Raw genomic sequence first — 17,046 nt, 5'->3', positions numbered from 1 at the left:
CAAGATCTATACCCACAGGCATATTTCCAAAACCTTCACACAATGCTTCTAGTGCATGCCACACACACACACACACACACACACACACACACACACACACACACACACAAACACACGGGCCCAGTGAAGATTCACCAAAACAAAACACTGTCTCAACATCTTCACTATGTTCATCCACCTACCCATCTACCCACCAGGTGCCGCTTCCCTCCTGCCTGATCCTTTGAAGCCTTTTTGCCCCCACCTCTGAGCCTCAGTTTCCTCAGTCCTTAAAATGAAGGAGTTGAATGAGATGCTCCCTAAGGTTTCTTCAGTTCTAAATCTTATGTATCTCTGGAGCACTACTGTAAGAAAGATTTTCTTGGTCAGAGAGAGGCTATTCCTAACATCTTGGGTCATCAGACATGGGTGCAGGAAAAGCCTGAGATAAGAGAAAGCTTGCCCTTGGACTAGGGGCCAGGAAACCTGTCTCTAATCCTCACTCTTCCTTTTACTAGCCAGATGATCTATGATCTAATCTAATTAGGTGGAACCTAATAGAGACAAATGTAAAGTCCTGCACTTGAATTAAAAAGAAAAATCAGCTGCCTGAGATTCAAGATACAATGGGGGAGATGTGGGCTGTTGAAAAAGCTAATGAGGTCTGAGGCTGCATAAACAGAACACATAATGAACAGGGTGAGGGAAGTTGATATTTCTACTGTCATCGCCACTGGCCCTATGACATCTAGAGCATCATTTCCCACCCTGGGCACCATGTTTTAGGAAGGGTGACCTAGGCAGGCAGCATGGAACGTGGATAAGAGATCCAGCCCCTGGGTGGGATGTTCCTCTGATGAATGCTGGATGTGGGACACTGACCCTTCAGTGAGCACAAGCAACTCTCTCAAACTATATTTCAGAGCAAATGGTTCTGTATCAGTAGAGAAGGAATTTTCACACCTGGGGGCTTCCTATATTATTGAAATCACAGATACAGTTACAAGAATGTGGGGGTCCTGCAGAGGATGACAGCCCAGAATGGCAAAAAGATTAGAAACCAAGAATTGGATCTATTTAGGGAAATATGACTCAGGGGGTACATGGCTAATGTTGGCAAATATTTGAAGGGTTGTCAAGTAAGAAAGAAATCTCTCTGGTTCCCCTTGACCTCAGAGGAGAGGACTGGGACTGGTGAGTAGAAGATCCAGAGAAGCTGATTGGGCCTCATATAAGGAAAAACTTCCTAGCAACCAGCGTTGCCCAAAGGGAGAGTAAGATGCTTCCAGAGTGAATTACTCATCAAGAGAGATACACAAGTGGAGGCTGGATGACCACTTGTTGCAGGTGTCGTAGAAAGAATTCTTGTGCTAGGTAAGGGGTTAAATTAGATGACCCCTGGAATTTCTCATAGAACTCTGAGATTCTATGACCATGGGAAAATCATTTGCCCTTCTCTAGGACTGTTTTCTCATCTGAAAAAAGGGTAATTTCTATCTTTATCTCTCAGGGTAGTTGTGAGGATCCAAAGAGATTACTGGTATTGAGCACCTGCCCTGGATTCAGGAGGACCTGAATTCAAATCTGACCTCAGACACTTGACACTTACTAGCTGTGTGACCCTGGGCAAGTCATTTAACCCTCATTGCCCTGCAAAAACAAAACAAAACAAACAAAAAAGTGATTACAGATATCAAGTCAGTCCATGAACATTTATTAAGTGCCTACTATGTGCCAGGCTCTATGCTTAGTGTTTGAGATGCCAAGAGAGGTAAAAGCCAGCTCTTGTTCTCAAGGGTCTCATAGTTTAATGGGTACATTCTGTAAGTCACAAAACAGTCACAAATGTGAGTATTCGATGGTGTGTGTGGGCCTTGCTTTAGGGATAGCTTTCTAAATCCACACTTAGCTCTCTAGTACTGCCCTTAGAGCAGTGATGTTTGGAAATTGGATGGATAGCTCATGACCCTTTGTTCTGATTTAAGATTTGCTAAACTCATCTGTATCACCTTGGCAAATAATTTTCTCTTTTCTGGGCCTCATTTTCTTTCTTTATAAAATAAGGGGGAGGGCAGCTAGGTGGTGCCGTGAATAAAGCACCGGCCCTGGATTCAGGAGGACCTGAGTTCAAATTTGGCCTCAGATACTTGACACTTACTAGCTGTGTGACCCTGGGCAAGTCACTTAACCCTTGTTGCCCCGCAAAAAAAAAATCAACATAAAATACGGGGCTGGCCAAGATATTCTCTCAGGGTCTTTCCAGCTCTAAATCCTATGCCTCCAAGTTGCTTCCATTCTCAGGAAAGGTCTGGGTTAGGGCAGCTTCATTCGTCTCTTCCTAACAGGGATATCATGTGACTTGCTTACCCTGGATCTCTGCCCTTTATAGACCTTCCAAAGGGGAAAGAAGGAGCAGTGGTTTTGGGTTAGTGGGAGGCAAGTACAAGGGGAGGGGCAAACAAGAGGAAGAGATTGCTTACATGGCCATGGAGCCTTGATAAATCATTTTGCTTCTCTCCCTCCTTGTCTCTCCCTATAGGCCTTCCTATAAGTTCCAGCTAAAATGGCACCCTTCTATAGGAAGCCTTTTCCAACATCTCTTAATTTCTAGTGCCTTTTCTCTGTTACATATTTGCTATTTATCCTGAATACGGCCTTTTGGGGATAGATATTCGTTTGTTTGTTATCTCCCTATTAAATTGTGAGCTTCCTCGATTCAGGGGACTGATCTCTTTTAGTATATACAGTGCTTGGCACGGTGCCTAGTACATGGTAGGCACTTAATAGATGCTGATGGATTGATTGACTGGAAAGTCCAGGCTCCTTTGCTTCAAAAGGGCTCCAAAGTGTACTGAGTTGTTTTTGAATAGGTGATGAATTTCTCATCAATATTGAAAAAGAAGCCAGGAGATACCTGTTTCAAGCAGAGATTGGGGCAGATGCACTTTGGGGTCTCTTCCATATTGGAAACTCTGTTCAAAGGCCAGACCCTGCCCCTTCAAACCCCTCTTTTCCTCTCCCTTCCCCCTACCACTCTTGTCTTTCTCTATGATGGCTCACTCTGTCCTCCAATCAGGCCAAGTACCTTAGTTCTGAGAGAACAGATCTGGATCCCGGCTGGGAATATGTTAATAGCCAACAGATTTCTCTGATTCATTCATTCCATTTGGTACTTATAAGCCTCAGTAGCCTCCCCCCACCCCAGGAGAACACTGCTACCTAGGCAACATGAACCTTTCCACAGCCCCAATGCCCTAAATGATCTTTTACATCTCCAGAAGGAGGAACAGACAGTAATATGTGAAGGACAGAATAGACGACTCCCATGGCCTGTTTTGAATGAGATAATGTGCTATAAAGTGCTATGTAAACAACTTTAAAGTGCTATGTCAACTGCAAAGGGCTAATATAGTGAACTACAAGTATTTCAGAAGTACTAGGAAGACAACCTCCCGTCCCACATCTAAATAGTCCTTACTGATGGATAGATGCCAGAAAGCCCACCATTACAAGGCTTTTCTATAAATTAAACATGGCTCTTTCTAGACTTTCCTTTAAAAATGTAATCCCCAGGGGCAGCTAGGTGGTGCCGTGGATAAAGCACCAGCCTTGGATTCAGGAGTACCTGAGTTCAAATCCGGCCTCAGATACTTGGACACTTACTAGCTGTGTGACCCTGGGCAAGTCACTTAACCCTCATTGCCCTGCCCCCCCCCAAATTATTGGAATCACCTAGGCTTAATCCTAGCATAGATTTTTAAGGGGGCAGCTAGGTGGCTCAGTGGATAAAAGCACCGGCCCTGGATTCAGGAGTACCTGAGTTCAAATCTGGCCTCAGACACTTGACACTCACTAGCTGTGTGACCTAGGCAAGTCACTTAACCCCCATTGCCCCGCAAAAAAAAAAAAGTAATCCCCTTTAGCTCTTCAATCCTATCTCATGCCCAAGGGATCCTTGCACCTTACTCTAAGTAAAGTATAATAATAGTAATAGTTTATATTTACATAAAATATATCAGTGGATAAAGTATACCCATAGACATTGTTTATGATAACATATCTTCATGATAACACAGTTAGGTACCCATAATTATTATTCCCATTTTGCCAGATGAGGAAACTCAGGTCAGAGGGGGTAAGTGACTTACTTGAAGTCACAGAGCTAGTCCAGTACTCAAACTGGACTCTAGATTCCAAATGGACCCCACCATTCAGCAGCAGCTGCCACATGCCCCCCTATGCCCCCTGCCCCCCCCCCCCAACCATACCACAGTCTGAGCCATGGAAGCAAAATATCCCTGGGGAGGGAGGTTAAAAAAAAGGGAGAGGGGGGGAGCTCAGGTGGTGCAGTGGAATAGAGCACCAGCCCTGGAGCAGGAGGACCTGAGTTCAAAATCTGAGCCTGCAGGACACTTAATACTTACTAGCTGTGTGACCCTGGGCAAGTCACTTAATCCAGTTGCCTCACTAAAAAAACAAAAAAAGGGATAGGGGCATCATAGACCAATTCCTCTTACTTCACTATGTTGCTGACCGTTGTTCTGACCCCTCTCAAAAAGATTGTGGGTCTTTTGCCATCAGCAATCAGAGCATTTGAGCTGGAAAGGATCTTTATGTTTCGTGTCCCTTTTTTTTTTTGGTAACCCATTCAAGAAAAAACCAACAGCAGCCAAAACAAGGAATATGTTGGAACTTCTGTCGGTTCAGTGTTCTTCAGTATCAACAGAATCTTCCATTTCCCAGGCCTTCTGTGTACCCTCTGTGCTGCTGCTGCGTTGGTGTGGGCCAGGGCTCCGGGCTGAGACAGTTCCAATACATCATGTCCCTATGGCATCTGCTAGAGGGATCTAAGCTCTCAGGGATCCAGGCTTGGGGTAGAGATGTCTCCCATGGTAGGGGGGAGGTGTGGTGCTTAAGTAGGCTGGAGAAACCTGGGCTGGCTAGAGAAGGCAAAGTCTGGATGGGGACTGGGACTGGATCAGAATACTGGTTCTTCCCTTTTAACTGTCTGTGTGGACTTTGGGCAAGTACCTGAATCTGAACCTCTGTTTTCTCTCATCTGTAAAAAGGACAGTTCCTGGGCTCTTACAGGGCAGATTGCGGGGATCTGAGATAGCAAAGGGCTTTGAAAAGCACAAAGCATTATGTAACTATGAGGGAGTATTGTGATGAGAGTATTAGAGAAAGCTACTTTGGCGTGATGGATATAGGATCAGACTTGAAATCGGGAAAACCTGTGTTCCTGTCTTGCCTCTGTCTGGCCCTATCTATGAGACCATAGACAAGTCACTTCCTTTCTCAGGGCCCCCAGGGAACTTCCAAAAACTAAATTACAGAGCGGCTGGTCTGCAACCTTGGAGGGACATTCGTACATTGAGGTCCAGACTTGAGAAAAAATTTATTGCCCCCACTAGTGCAAGCATTGCCTCCCACCAGGTGCACATCCTCATCCTAGGTTTTTGCAATAGCCTCCTGGTTGGTCTTCTTGCCTCCAGTTTCTCCCCACTCCGATTCATCCACTTTTTTTGGATGGGGTAATGAAGGTTAAGTGACTGGCCCAGGGTCACACAGCTAAGAAATTTCAAGTGTGTGAGGCCAGATTTGAACTCATGTCCTCCTGAATCCAGGGCTGGTGCTTTATCCACTATGCCTCCTAGCTGCCCCCATCCACTCTTTTTAAAGAGCAAGTCATTATCCAATAAACTCCAGTGACTCCCTATCACCTCCAGGCTTAAATGTAAAATCCTTTGCTTGACATTCAAAGTCCCCTATAACTTGGCCCTCCCTCTACCTTTACCTTTCCAGTCTTGCACCTTTCCCCTCCCCCCCTGCAACAGACCCCCTGCTCTTTCTTGACCAAGTCACTCCATTTCCTGACTCATTGTCCCCCATGCATGAAACACTCCCCTTCCTCCTCTCCCTGGCTTCTGTCGAGTCTCAGCTAAAATGCTTTTCACCTTCTTGGATAAAGCACCAGCTCTGGATTCAGGAGGACCTGAGTTCAAACCCAGCCTCAGACACTTACTAGCTGTGTGACCCTGGGCAGGTCACTTAACCCTGTTTGCCTCAGTTTCCTCTTTTGCAATACTAGCTGGGGAAGGAAATGGCAAACCCCTCCAGTATCTTTGCTAAGAAAACCCCAAAAGGGGTCACAAAGAGTTTGAAACAACTGAAGATACAACATTATATGTAGCTTATTTGCTTATAATTATTTGCGTGTTATCTCCCTCATTAGACTGTGAGCTCCTTGAGATCAAGGTCTTTCACCTTTCTTTGTATTCCTTGCACTTAGCACAGTAGGCATTTAATAAATGGCTTCTTTTTTTTTTTAATACTTCTGTTGGTGAGGAACTCATCACCTATTCAAACAATCCAATACACCTTTGGAGCCCTTTGAAGCAAGAGAGCCTGAGCTCCCTAAGCAATCAATGGATCAATCAATCAACATTTATTAAGTGCCGCTATGTATCAGCACAGATCACAATCCGTTTATGCCTTCTCATCCTGCGTGATTCTTTTCCATGTCTTTCAGAGGGATGGCCTGGATGCTGGAAGCCTCTTCTAGGTCTTTTGATATTTCATGTCAATGGGTTTAGCACTTACTTATCCACTGATCTCCCCTAGTCAATTTGTGATCCATCCACCTCCTTTTCTGGTCCATCGTGATGATGAAAATAATAAGATTTAAGAATCAATCAAGCATTCAAACATTTATTAAGCACCAACCTACTATTTGCCAGGTACGGTCCTGGGTACTTGAGGTACAGAGACAAAAATGAAGCCATCCCTACCCTCAAGGAGTTGACATTTTATTGAAGAAAAAAATATACATATCAAATACATACAGAGTAATTTTGAGGTGGCGGTGGGCAGTAGCAGCCAGAGGCATTGGAGAGAGCTTCCTCTCAGATTGATGTTTAAGCTCAACTTTGAAAGCAGGGCAAGATTGTAAGACAGGAGAGTTTATTCCAGGCACCAAGAAATGGAATGCTGAATGTGAGGAAGAATGAGATGGCTGCATCATAGAGTATGTGAACAGGAATGATGCATCATAAGCCCAAAAAAGCAATTACTTAAATAATGAGATAGGGATGATGGAGAACATCTTTGAGGATTGTGAAAAAGGTATGAAAAACACGTTTCAGTCATGTCTAACTCTTTGCCACCCCGTTTGGGGTTTTCTTGGCAGAGATACTGGTGTGGTTTGCCATTTTCTTATCCAGCTCATTTGACAGATGAGGAAACTGAGACAAACAGGGTTGGGTGATTTGTCCAGGGTCACACAGCTAGTAAGTGGCTGAGGCCAGATTTGAACTGAGGAAGATGAATCTTCTTGATTTCAGGTCCAGTGCTCTATCCACGCTGCCATCTACCTGCCCAAATACTCATTTTACAGTTGAGGAAAATGAAGCAAACAAAGGTTAAGTGACTTGTCCAGGGTCTCACAGCTAGTAAGTATCTGAGGAAGATTAGTGTCCCTTACTCCAGGACCTGCACTCTATCCACTGTGCCACCACTTAGATTAGTACTAATTGCTACCTCCTGCAGAGTTCAATGCTACTAGCTGTAGGAAGATAGGTTCTGGGTGTAAGTCCACGTCATACTCCAAGGGTCTGACTCCCTTTACTCCAGAGGGATCACAGGGTCATAGAGGGAAAGGACCTTAGCAGGGGAATCCAGATGAGGAGGAGGTCCAGAGAATTAAAATTATCTTGCTAAAGTCATACAACTAGTAAGTGTAAGTGTTGGCATTTGAACCCTGGTTTTCAGACACCAGAGCCTGGGCTCTTTTTATACTGCCTTTCAGGGTGTAACCTCCCAGAGTGAATTTCTGGGATGAACCAGAGGGGCTGAGGAGCAGGACCAGGAAGTTCCTGTGGGTCAGCATTCCTGGTTGGGGAGGGGCGGAGACAGACTGCCTTTTGTGGGTGGGGGTTAATCAGGTTGAGTTAGCCCTGAGTAATAGTTAATAATGCTGAAATTTAGAAGGCACGGGTTTAGGCAGCTTTACTGTTAGCAGCTCCCAACTGGAAGCTTTGCACTTGGCTCCCAAGGGTACACTCAACAGGCAGTGAGAAGAAAGCCATTTTCTCAGTGTGACTCCCTGGATGCCCAGGTCCTGGCTAGGCCTGTGTTCCTTCTCACAGGCCATTAACAGTTTTCCACATTCTCAGTGATGGGCCCCGTGCTCCCAGCCCATCTGTCTAGGCCCCTCCTTTCTCCCACTTCCTTAGCTGGGAACCCAGGGCCATCTGGGTGGCGCCAAGTGGAGGGGATTGGAGACCAGTTATGAAAGGAACTACTTGTTCTTTCCCTCCTGTCTTATCTGTTCTCTGCAAGGATCTGCATCATTCTGTTTTTCTCCCTTGCCCCAATACTATCTGATGATATGCTCCTGGTACCATACTGTGGACACTAGGGGTGCTCCACCCCGCAGTGACACAATCGGGCACTCACATACACTCGCATCCAGGATCCAACACCAGTCATTTGTCCTTGGGCAAATCGCTTTACTTTTGTGACACTGTTTCCTCATCTGTAAAATGGGAATAACAACACTTTCACTATTTCTCTCGGGGTGGTTGTGGAGGAAGCACTTGGTGAGCCAACTATAGGACTGTGAGTTAATATTAGGAATGTGTGAGTGTCTGTGTGGGCGAGAAGAAAGATGGCTGGACTTGGAGTCAGAGCAGCCAGATTTGAATTCTGGCTCCAATAGCCGGGTGACCGTGGGGAAGTCATTGAAACTCTTTGACCTTCAGTTACTTCATCTGTAAAATGGGAATAATAATTCCAACTTCATGGGGTTGATGTGGAAATGGGGAAATCACTTTGTAAACCTTAAAGCACCACATTATTCTATTATTATTATTATATACTCTGAGCCAGGATCCAGGCTTCTTCCTCTAACACTTGCTCCCTCTTCTTCCCTCCTCCAGGAGGATCTCGTTCTTTGAACCTTGTGCTTCCCATTGAAGGTCCCCCCCTCTCCCTGTCCCCAAGTCCTTGTCCCATCCTGTCCTTTCACATACTCCCTGGCCACCAGACCCCCTCTCCCCGACACCCCCAGCCATCTGCTTCTTTCCCATACAAGATGGGGGGGAAGTTGTCTGTGCTGTTTTCAGAGATTTTTCTGCTGCTTCTCAGGCTGCTTTAGGAGACAATCCTGTAAATATACCTTTGAAACAGCAACAAAAACAAAAGAAAGAAAATAAAAGTGAGAAAACCTAGGTTTGAAATCTAGCTGGGTCTCTGTCAGTATGAAGGCAAGTCACTCAGTTTCTTTATTTGCAAAATGAGACACTTGGACTTTATATGTTTTGTCGGCTCTAAGCTTCTTTCTAGCTTTAAATCTCTGTGACTTAAGTAGCAAAGCTAGAATCTGAACCCAGGATCTAAGCTCCAATGGTCTTTCTATATCACACTGCGTTTTCTTCCTTCCTCCCTTCCTCCCTCCCTCCCTTCCTTTTTTCTATCCATCCTTCCTTCCCAGGTTTTGTGCTGAAAAGGGATCTTCAAGGTCAGTCAGTCTCATGTATGCCCCATTTCATAGATGAGGATCCAGATGATTTGTCTCACAGCAAGCACATAGGCAGCAAGTGGCAGAGTCAGGATTGGAACCCAGGTCTTTTGATTTTAAAGCCAGCATTCTTTCCATTGTACCAGTCTGGGACTGCTCTGACCACTAGCTCCTCCTATAGCTGTAGAGTAGAGCCCTGGAGAAGTTCCAGGAAAGGAAGCCTTGTGAATTAATAGCTAGTATTTATATAACACTTGAAGGTCTACAAAGCAATCCCTTTCAGCCCTAATCCTGTGAGCCTATGATCTTAATTAGACTGTAAGCTCCCCGACTGTGGGGACAATGGCTGACAGCACAGTGGGTTGGAAGAAATACTGAGCTTCATTGTCACTAGCCTAGGGTTATAGTTTCATGTCTGTACTAACTCACTGTGTAGCCTTGGACAAATCCTTTCCTCTCTGAGGACATCAGTTTCCCTATCTGTAAAATGAAGGCATTCGAACTATTAACCTCTATAGGATCTTTTAGCACTCACATTTTGAAGAGGCTTGTCCTTCGGTATTAGGGTGCTCTGAGCCCCCACCCCTCAGTGACCCTATTCCCTTGCAGGGCCGCATTCTCCTAACTCCTGGCCCAGAGTGAGGCCTCTCCCCACCCCAGCTCCTGTCCATGTTCTACTGTTGGCTAGAACTCTGCTTCTGGGCCTTCATTTTCTTGTGTGTTTTTTTTCCCTCCTCCCCAGGGGTGCCTTTTCCATTGTTAGAAGGTGTGTGAAAGTGTTAGCCGGTCAAGAGTATGCAGCCAAGATTATCAACACGAAGAAGCTCTCAGCCCGAGGTAAGTGACTTGACTCTGGGTTTCTCATTCCCTCCTGGGATTCTTCTTTCACTTTTCCCACCTCTCCACCCCATTCCCCAGCAACTGGGCCTGAGTCAAGGCCAGGCACTGTCTTGCCTGAGAAGAACTTGGGGGAAAAGAGGAGGAAGGAGGGGGAAGGAGGAGAAATGACCTTCTCTCCCTGCCCTCCCCCCCACCTCCCACTACTTCTTAGATTCTAATTCTTTGCTCTATGGTTGGTCCTGAATTTGGAGTCAGAGGACCTGGTTTTGGATCTTGGCTCTCTGCCATTTCCTAGATGTGTGACCTTGGGAAAATCATCTAACCTTTGTGGGCTTTGCCTTTCTCCTCTATAAAAGGGTTTTAAACCACATGTCTTTCTTTCAGGCTGTTTCCAGCTCCAAATTCTATGATTTGATAAATTTCTACTTGCACTTGAGAATCGTACCATTGCTTCTTTCCGAAGGATGCAGATGCTAGAGGGTGCCTTTTATCTGACACCTTCTGGGTTTTGGAGGCTAATAAATGTTCCTACTTTCCTCCAAGCTATAGGTAAAGAAGTGGTTTTATGGATATCCTTTTCCTTCTGGGTATGGAGAGACCTAAGGTAAAAAATGGTGGTCTTCTCTGCCTCTTATTTTCCCCTTTCTCAATCCCTAAGGCAATTTTACATGCATTATAGGAAATTTCATCACAGCTATCATGGCATAATGGATAGATTATTAGATTTGGAGCCAGAAAAGCTTGCATTCAAATCCTGCATCTCATATGTAATGCTGTGTGAACCTGGTTAAGTCATTTAATCTTGTTGAGCAAAGGCACCTCCCTAATATTTATTCGATTCAATGAGCATTTAAGGCACTGTCCTAGGCACTCAGGACACAAACGAAAAACTAAAAATGTTACCTGACCTTAAAGAGAATGTGTTTTCTTGGGGGAGGGGACTGTGAACATACATAATAATCTGTGGAGGGAGAAAGTCCAAGGCAGGGGGATCTGGAGAGGCTTCCTGTAAAAGGTGGCACCTCACCTGAACTTTGAAGGAAGCCAGAGATCCTAACAGGGGGAGGTAAGGAGTGAGGGCATTCCAGGTGTGGGGGAACCACACGTGCAGAAGTATGGAGATGAGAGATGAACGCAAAGTTGGGAAACAACGAGAATCTCAGTTTGACTAGGATTTATCTACTAATTTCACAGATGAGTTAGAATGCTTAAGGATGGAGGGATTTCTCACACCCTTGAAACCTTAACATATTGATGTAAATTTCATCATATTAGATTTGATTTAACCTTTTGGAATATAAACAGGGTTACAGTAAGTCAGATTGGCAGCTTGCTGGGTACTCACCAATTCATGCCTTCCTTATCTTTCAGCCTTTCCCCTGTGTGAATGGAGCAGTGCATTTTATGAATGCCTATGCTCACACAGATAGAGTATTTTAGGTTTTCCAAATCATTTCATCAAAATGACCCCATGAGATAGGCAATGTATTATTATTCCCATTTTACAGATGAAGAAACCGAGACTCAGAGAGGTAATGAGACTTGCCAGGGAGCTTGGATTCAAGCCCAGGACTCTTCTGACACCAGGTCCAACACTCTTCACACTACTCTCAGTTACCTTTCTGAGTTAGTGCCGGGTGTGAGAGGATCCCAGTCCATTGCCTTCCAGTCTTCTGCTCTTCTTACTCTTCTTTATTCTCATCCAGAATTAATGCTAATGACCTGGATGGCTCTGGGTCAGTTAATCTGGAGGAATAACCTCCTCCCCCCCCACCCCCAATCAATCATCATAGACTTGGGATTGACATAGACTGGGCATGGCTCAATTGTGTTTCTGCAGGTGGCTGTAAAATGCCGACATTTGGCATCCTCCCAATTTTATCTGGTCTCCTTGGAATCTCAATCTGATGTCAGTCAGGTTAGCCAGAACCAGGTGCCAGATGCCCCTAAAAACACTCTAGTCCATACCCTACACACCCATGCCTGACTCAGGCACCCTCCCCCAGAAACTCTCCCATCTCTCCCAGGATCTGAAAGCTCTTTCCCTGGTCCAAGACTGGTTGTTGGGGAGGATGCCCGTAAATCTCCCCTCTGTACAGGGCCCCTCCAACTAGGACTACCTCCAATTAGAAATGTGCCTGGGTGAGTCCTACTGGGAGTGGCCCAGCGCCTGACGTAAGCAGCAAAAAAAAAGACCACGTCGAGCAAAGATTCCTGTTCCTCACAAAACTCGCCCCAATCCCCTTGCAAACCTGCTTGTAAAAGGGGCAGTTCTGCTGTCCCTGTCCCTATTTTTAAGAGGTAACAAAAGCCTTTGGATTGACATACTGAGACTTCTTTCCGTCTATATCTTTCAGTACTTGACTCAGCTTGTATTTCTACTGGGGTTGGGTAGAGCAATAGGTAGCATAAAATCCAGTGGATTACTTCTAGGATTAGAAGAAGTAACATTTACCTATCGATTTAAGGTTTGTTAAGCATATATATATACACACACAGACATATATATATATACACACACATATATGTATATATATACATATATGTATGTGTATGTATGGATGTATGTATATAAAATCTCATTTGATCTTCACAAAAACCCTGTGAGGAAAGTGCTATTCTTATTCCCACTTTCCAGATGAGGAAATTGAGTTCCAGAGAGAGATTAAGGGGCTTGCCCAGGATTATACAAACTAGTAAGTGTCTGAGACAGGATTTGAATTCAAGTCTTCCTGACTTCAACTCTAGCATGCTCTTCGTTATGCAAAATGCCACATGGGTAACTGAGAATTCTAGTTACTAATGTGTGGTATGACCTTGGATAAGTTTACTTCTTCTACATGTCTTTCAGTTGTTCATTTTGCTGTAATGTCTGACTCTTCATAACCCTTTTTGGGGGTTTCCTGGCAAAGATACTGGAATGATCAGCCATTTTCCAGATGAGGAAACTGAGGCAAATGGAGGTTGTGTCTTGCCCAGGATCACACAGCTAGGAAGTGTCTGAAGCTGGCTTTGAGTTCAGGTCTTCCAGATTCCAGGCCTGGGGCTGTCTCCAATGTATCACCTACTGACTGAGCCCCATTTCCTTCAAAGCCCCAGGTCTCCTTAGAGTTTAGACTTCCAGCAGGAAAGAAGCTTAGTACAATCTCTCTGAGAAGATTTTTCTGCTGGTTATTCAGGCACTGGAAAAAAAACTGAAACAAAAAGTTTCTTGCTTCTTACTCTTGGGAGTATTTGGAACAGCTCCAAGCATCCCCAGCTCTCTGGGGAGTCTGCTCCTGGCTCCCCAATCAGAAGAGAAGCACTGTAAGATTCAGTGTAAAAGGCAACATGAGAGCTCTTGTCCAGTGACTTTATTTTACAGATAAGGAAACTGAGGCTCAAAGGAGGGAGGGACTTCCCTTGAAATCACACAGTAAATAAGCAGAAAAGCCAAGATTTGAACCCAGGTCTTCTCACTCCAAATCTGGTTCTTTCTCCTCTATGCCATGTTTGTTGCCTTTTACATCAGTGTGAGGTGGGGAGGGGGTGTGGACGGCCCCACAGTCATTGTGGGGAAGTGGTGGTGATGGTGGTGGTGGTGCCTGGCTCCTGGTTTTCATCTATGTTTGGGAATGGGGCTGGAGAGCAGTTGGTTCTCTTGGCACTCAGTCATTCCATAGAACAAGGAAGCCTCTGTGACCAAAATCCTAAACCTGAACAAGCAATGGAACCTATCAGCTTAGCATCTCCGGTCCAGTTCCTTTTCCTTTCTCCATGCAGTTCTGTGAAGGTTATGGTCAAAGCCATGTGCAGGAATGTTATATCAACGGGACTCCAAAAATAAATTATAGTTCATCCAAAAATGTGAGTCGCTGATCAGAGGGGAGACATCCTGTTGGTATCCAAGAAACGGGCCTTCCAAGTGGGTCCCAGGCATCCCTTGATGCCTTAATGGGGTTACTTTTATTCTGGTACACAAGTAGGACCCATTTGAAGGAATGGAAAAAAAGAAATGGGCTTGTGAGAAGGGACATTTCTCTCCCTTTCCATATTCTTGTCTCATTTTTGACTCCCAAGTTACTGGGGCTCAGTTTTCTCCTTTGTAAAATAAGGCTGTTCGATAAGATCTCCCTGGGCCCTTCTAACTTTAGATCCTAGGATGTTCCTATTCTGATCAGGCAGGAAATGGGCAGAACTGGGAGTCAGGAGACCTGGGTCCTAGTCCTAGATCTGCCATAAATTTGCTGTGTGATCAAAGGTAAAGGCATTGCCTCTCTCAATGCCTCAGTTTCCCCATCTTTAAAATGAGAGGATTAGATTTAGCTCTTCCAGTTGTGAAGCATTAACTTTGTGGCCCTATAAAATCAAGAAGGGAGAGGAAGAGAGGCATAGTGGATAGAAAGTCAGCCTCCAAGTCAGGAAGACCTGAGTTCAAGTCCTGATTATGAAATATATTGGCAGAATGACCTTGGGCAAATCAAATCACTTAAGTGTTCCAGATTACTCCCTTGTTGAGTTAGTGTCAGTCTACAATGGTAAAGGGAATTTCCCTGATAGGAGTTCCCTAAACCAATGAAATGTAAATGTAAAGTAGCTCATATAAGACATTAAGATTAACCAAATTCCTTCCTTATGACAACCCTGTGAGGTAAGAACTAGTTTTTTCTATCTTGGTTTTATAGATGGGGAAACTGAAACTCCCAAAGGATCAATGGCCCTCAGGGTCCTGGAGCTAGTAAGTGTGAGAAGCAGGATTCAAATTCAGGTCTTTTTTAAAATTCAGATTCTAATATTCTCTATCTAGGACCAAGCTGCCTTGAAACAAAGGATGAATTCAGAGAGACTGATTATCTCTTGTAGTCTTGGCAAAGCTATTTCCTACATAACCAAGCAAAGTGGACTAGGCCCAGAGCTGTAAGAAATCTGGTCCAGTTTAAAAGACATCAGGCAGTAGGCATTAAATAAAAATGGAAAGGAAAATGGACCCAGGGAGGGGGCATGGTACTTTCAATAGAAGAATATTAGAACTGCCAGGAAAATGTGATTGTGTGTGTCTTCCACCCCCCTCTCTCCTGCCGCCATCCCCCACCCCTTCAGTTAGTTGGTGAAAATCCTTTCCAGCTAGCTCCTTCCTCAGGGATTGGGGAGGTAAGTAAATTGACTTTCTTCCTACAGAGATTCCCTGCTTACTATGCCCTCTCCCCAGCAGTTTTTAAGCTGCTCTTCGGTTGGCCCATCTCTTTGATGGAGAATCTCTTCCCTTTTTAGGAAGTAACTTCTCCTGAAGAAGGGGGTGGGGAAAGGTCAAAGATTTTCCAGCTCCTTTCTAAACAGCTCTTCCAGGCAGCTGGAAAATTTAGCTGGGAAGCAGCTGTAATTGGTAGAAAAGCAACACGTCACTTTTGATTTGTGGCTCTCCAGAATTCTGAGATTCTGAGAGGTGTAGGTGGGGGGGAATCTGAGCTGGTGGGTGGGGCTGGAAATTGAGGATTGACTAGGGGGTGGGGGGGCAGGCTTTGAGGAGTTGATGAAATGAAACCTAATTTATACTATTCCTTTCCTCTACCCTCTCTATTCCAGCCAGACCCAATTACTCACTGTCTCTGATCTCATCCTGACCTCTTTGGTCTTTCTGCATTTTCTTGTACTATTGCTCAAGCCTGAAGTGGATTCCTGCAACTTTTGTCTCCATCTTTTTTTGAAATCCCCATGCCCCCCCCCCCCATCCTTTGAGTCCTAACTCTGGTGCCACCTCCTCCAAGAAGCCCACCTGTCCTTCCCTCCCAGATGAAAATTGTTTCACCCTCCCTAGATTTCCTCTAGCACCCCTGTACCCTTTGTCCCATGATTCCATGATTGGGGGTCAGCTCATCCTCATCTTTGTACCAAGACTGGACACCTAAGGAGTTGGAGGCTTTAGAAAAAGGAATGAAACCCTAAGATCTCCCTCCCTCCCTAGAAAGGATTAGGGGAAGGAGAAAGGATGTTGTAGGTAGTGATTTCCCCAAGGACAGGCAGGGTACTGTGGCTTTGTGTCTTATACTAGTCTGTTCTTTCTGCACTCTAAGGTTTTGTCTTTGTCCTCATCTCCTTTGCCCTTCAAAGATGGTGGTAAAGAAATAATTTCAGGGGCAGAGGGGCACAGGCCCAGGAGCTATGCTCTAGAAGCACTTTCTTTTTTTTTTTTCCCCAGTGAGGCAATTGGGGTTAAGTGACTTGCCCAGGGTCACACAGCTAGTAAATGTTAAGTGTCTGAGGCCAGATTTGAACTCAGGTACTCCTGACTCCAGGGCCGGTGCTCTATCCACTGAGCCACCTAGCTGCCCCGAAGCACTTTCTTTTAAAAAAAAGATAGGGGGCCTGACACCAGAGCTGGTGTGGTATGTGCTGGAGGGAAGCTCCTCCTCTCTCCTGTACAGCCACCAAGCCATGGATGCAGAGGAATCAGATTCCTCCAATGTCCCAGAGGCCCTGTGCTTGGACACAAGCCCTTCTTTCTCCTTAACTCACCTGGGACCCACGTAGGATTTTCCAGCAGGATTTTCCAAGTGGTGGCCAAGAATGAGTAAAACAAACTTCCTGCCACAGGTCTCTCATCCTAACCCTTCCCTGATTTGGCCCATAGAAGTCATCGAGCTTGCTGAGCTGCCGGATCCTGTGTCCATTTAGCTAGAACCCGTACTTGGCCTCGCCACGGTGAGATGACCTAACAGTGCCTGACCCCA

At 45.2% G+C, this 17,046-nt stretch overlaps 1 protein-coding gene across 1 annotated transcript in view; it reads left to right on the top strand.

Moving 5' to 3' along the window:
- The window catches only part of CAMK2A (calcium/calmodulin dependent protein kinase II alpha), an 87,994-nt gene that overhangs the window by 6,297 nt on the left and 64,651 nt on the right, over nt 1-17,046 (top strand). The window contains 1 exon segment of the mRNA XM_043982793.1: nt 10,242-10,336. Within this exon segment, the coding sequence (XP_043838728.1) occupies nt 10,242-10,336 (95 nt within the window).

The sequence above is a fragment of the Dromiciops gliroides genome, chromosome 2 (genome assembly GCF_019393635.1).
Source record: "Dromiciops gliroides isolate mDroGli1 chromosome 2, mDroGli1.pri, whole genome shotgun sequence".
NCBI classification, from domain to species: Eukaryota; Metazoa; Chordata; class Mammalia; order Microbiotheria; family Microbiotheriidae; genus Dromiciops; species Dromiciops gliroides.
Note: the sequence above shows the minus strand (reverse complement) of the source record. Positions and strands in the feature narration are given on the sequence as shown.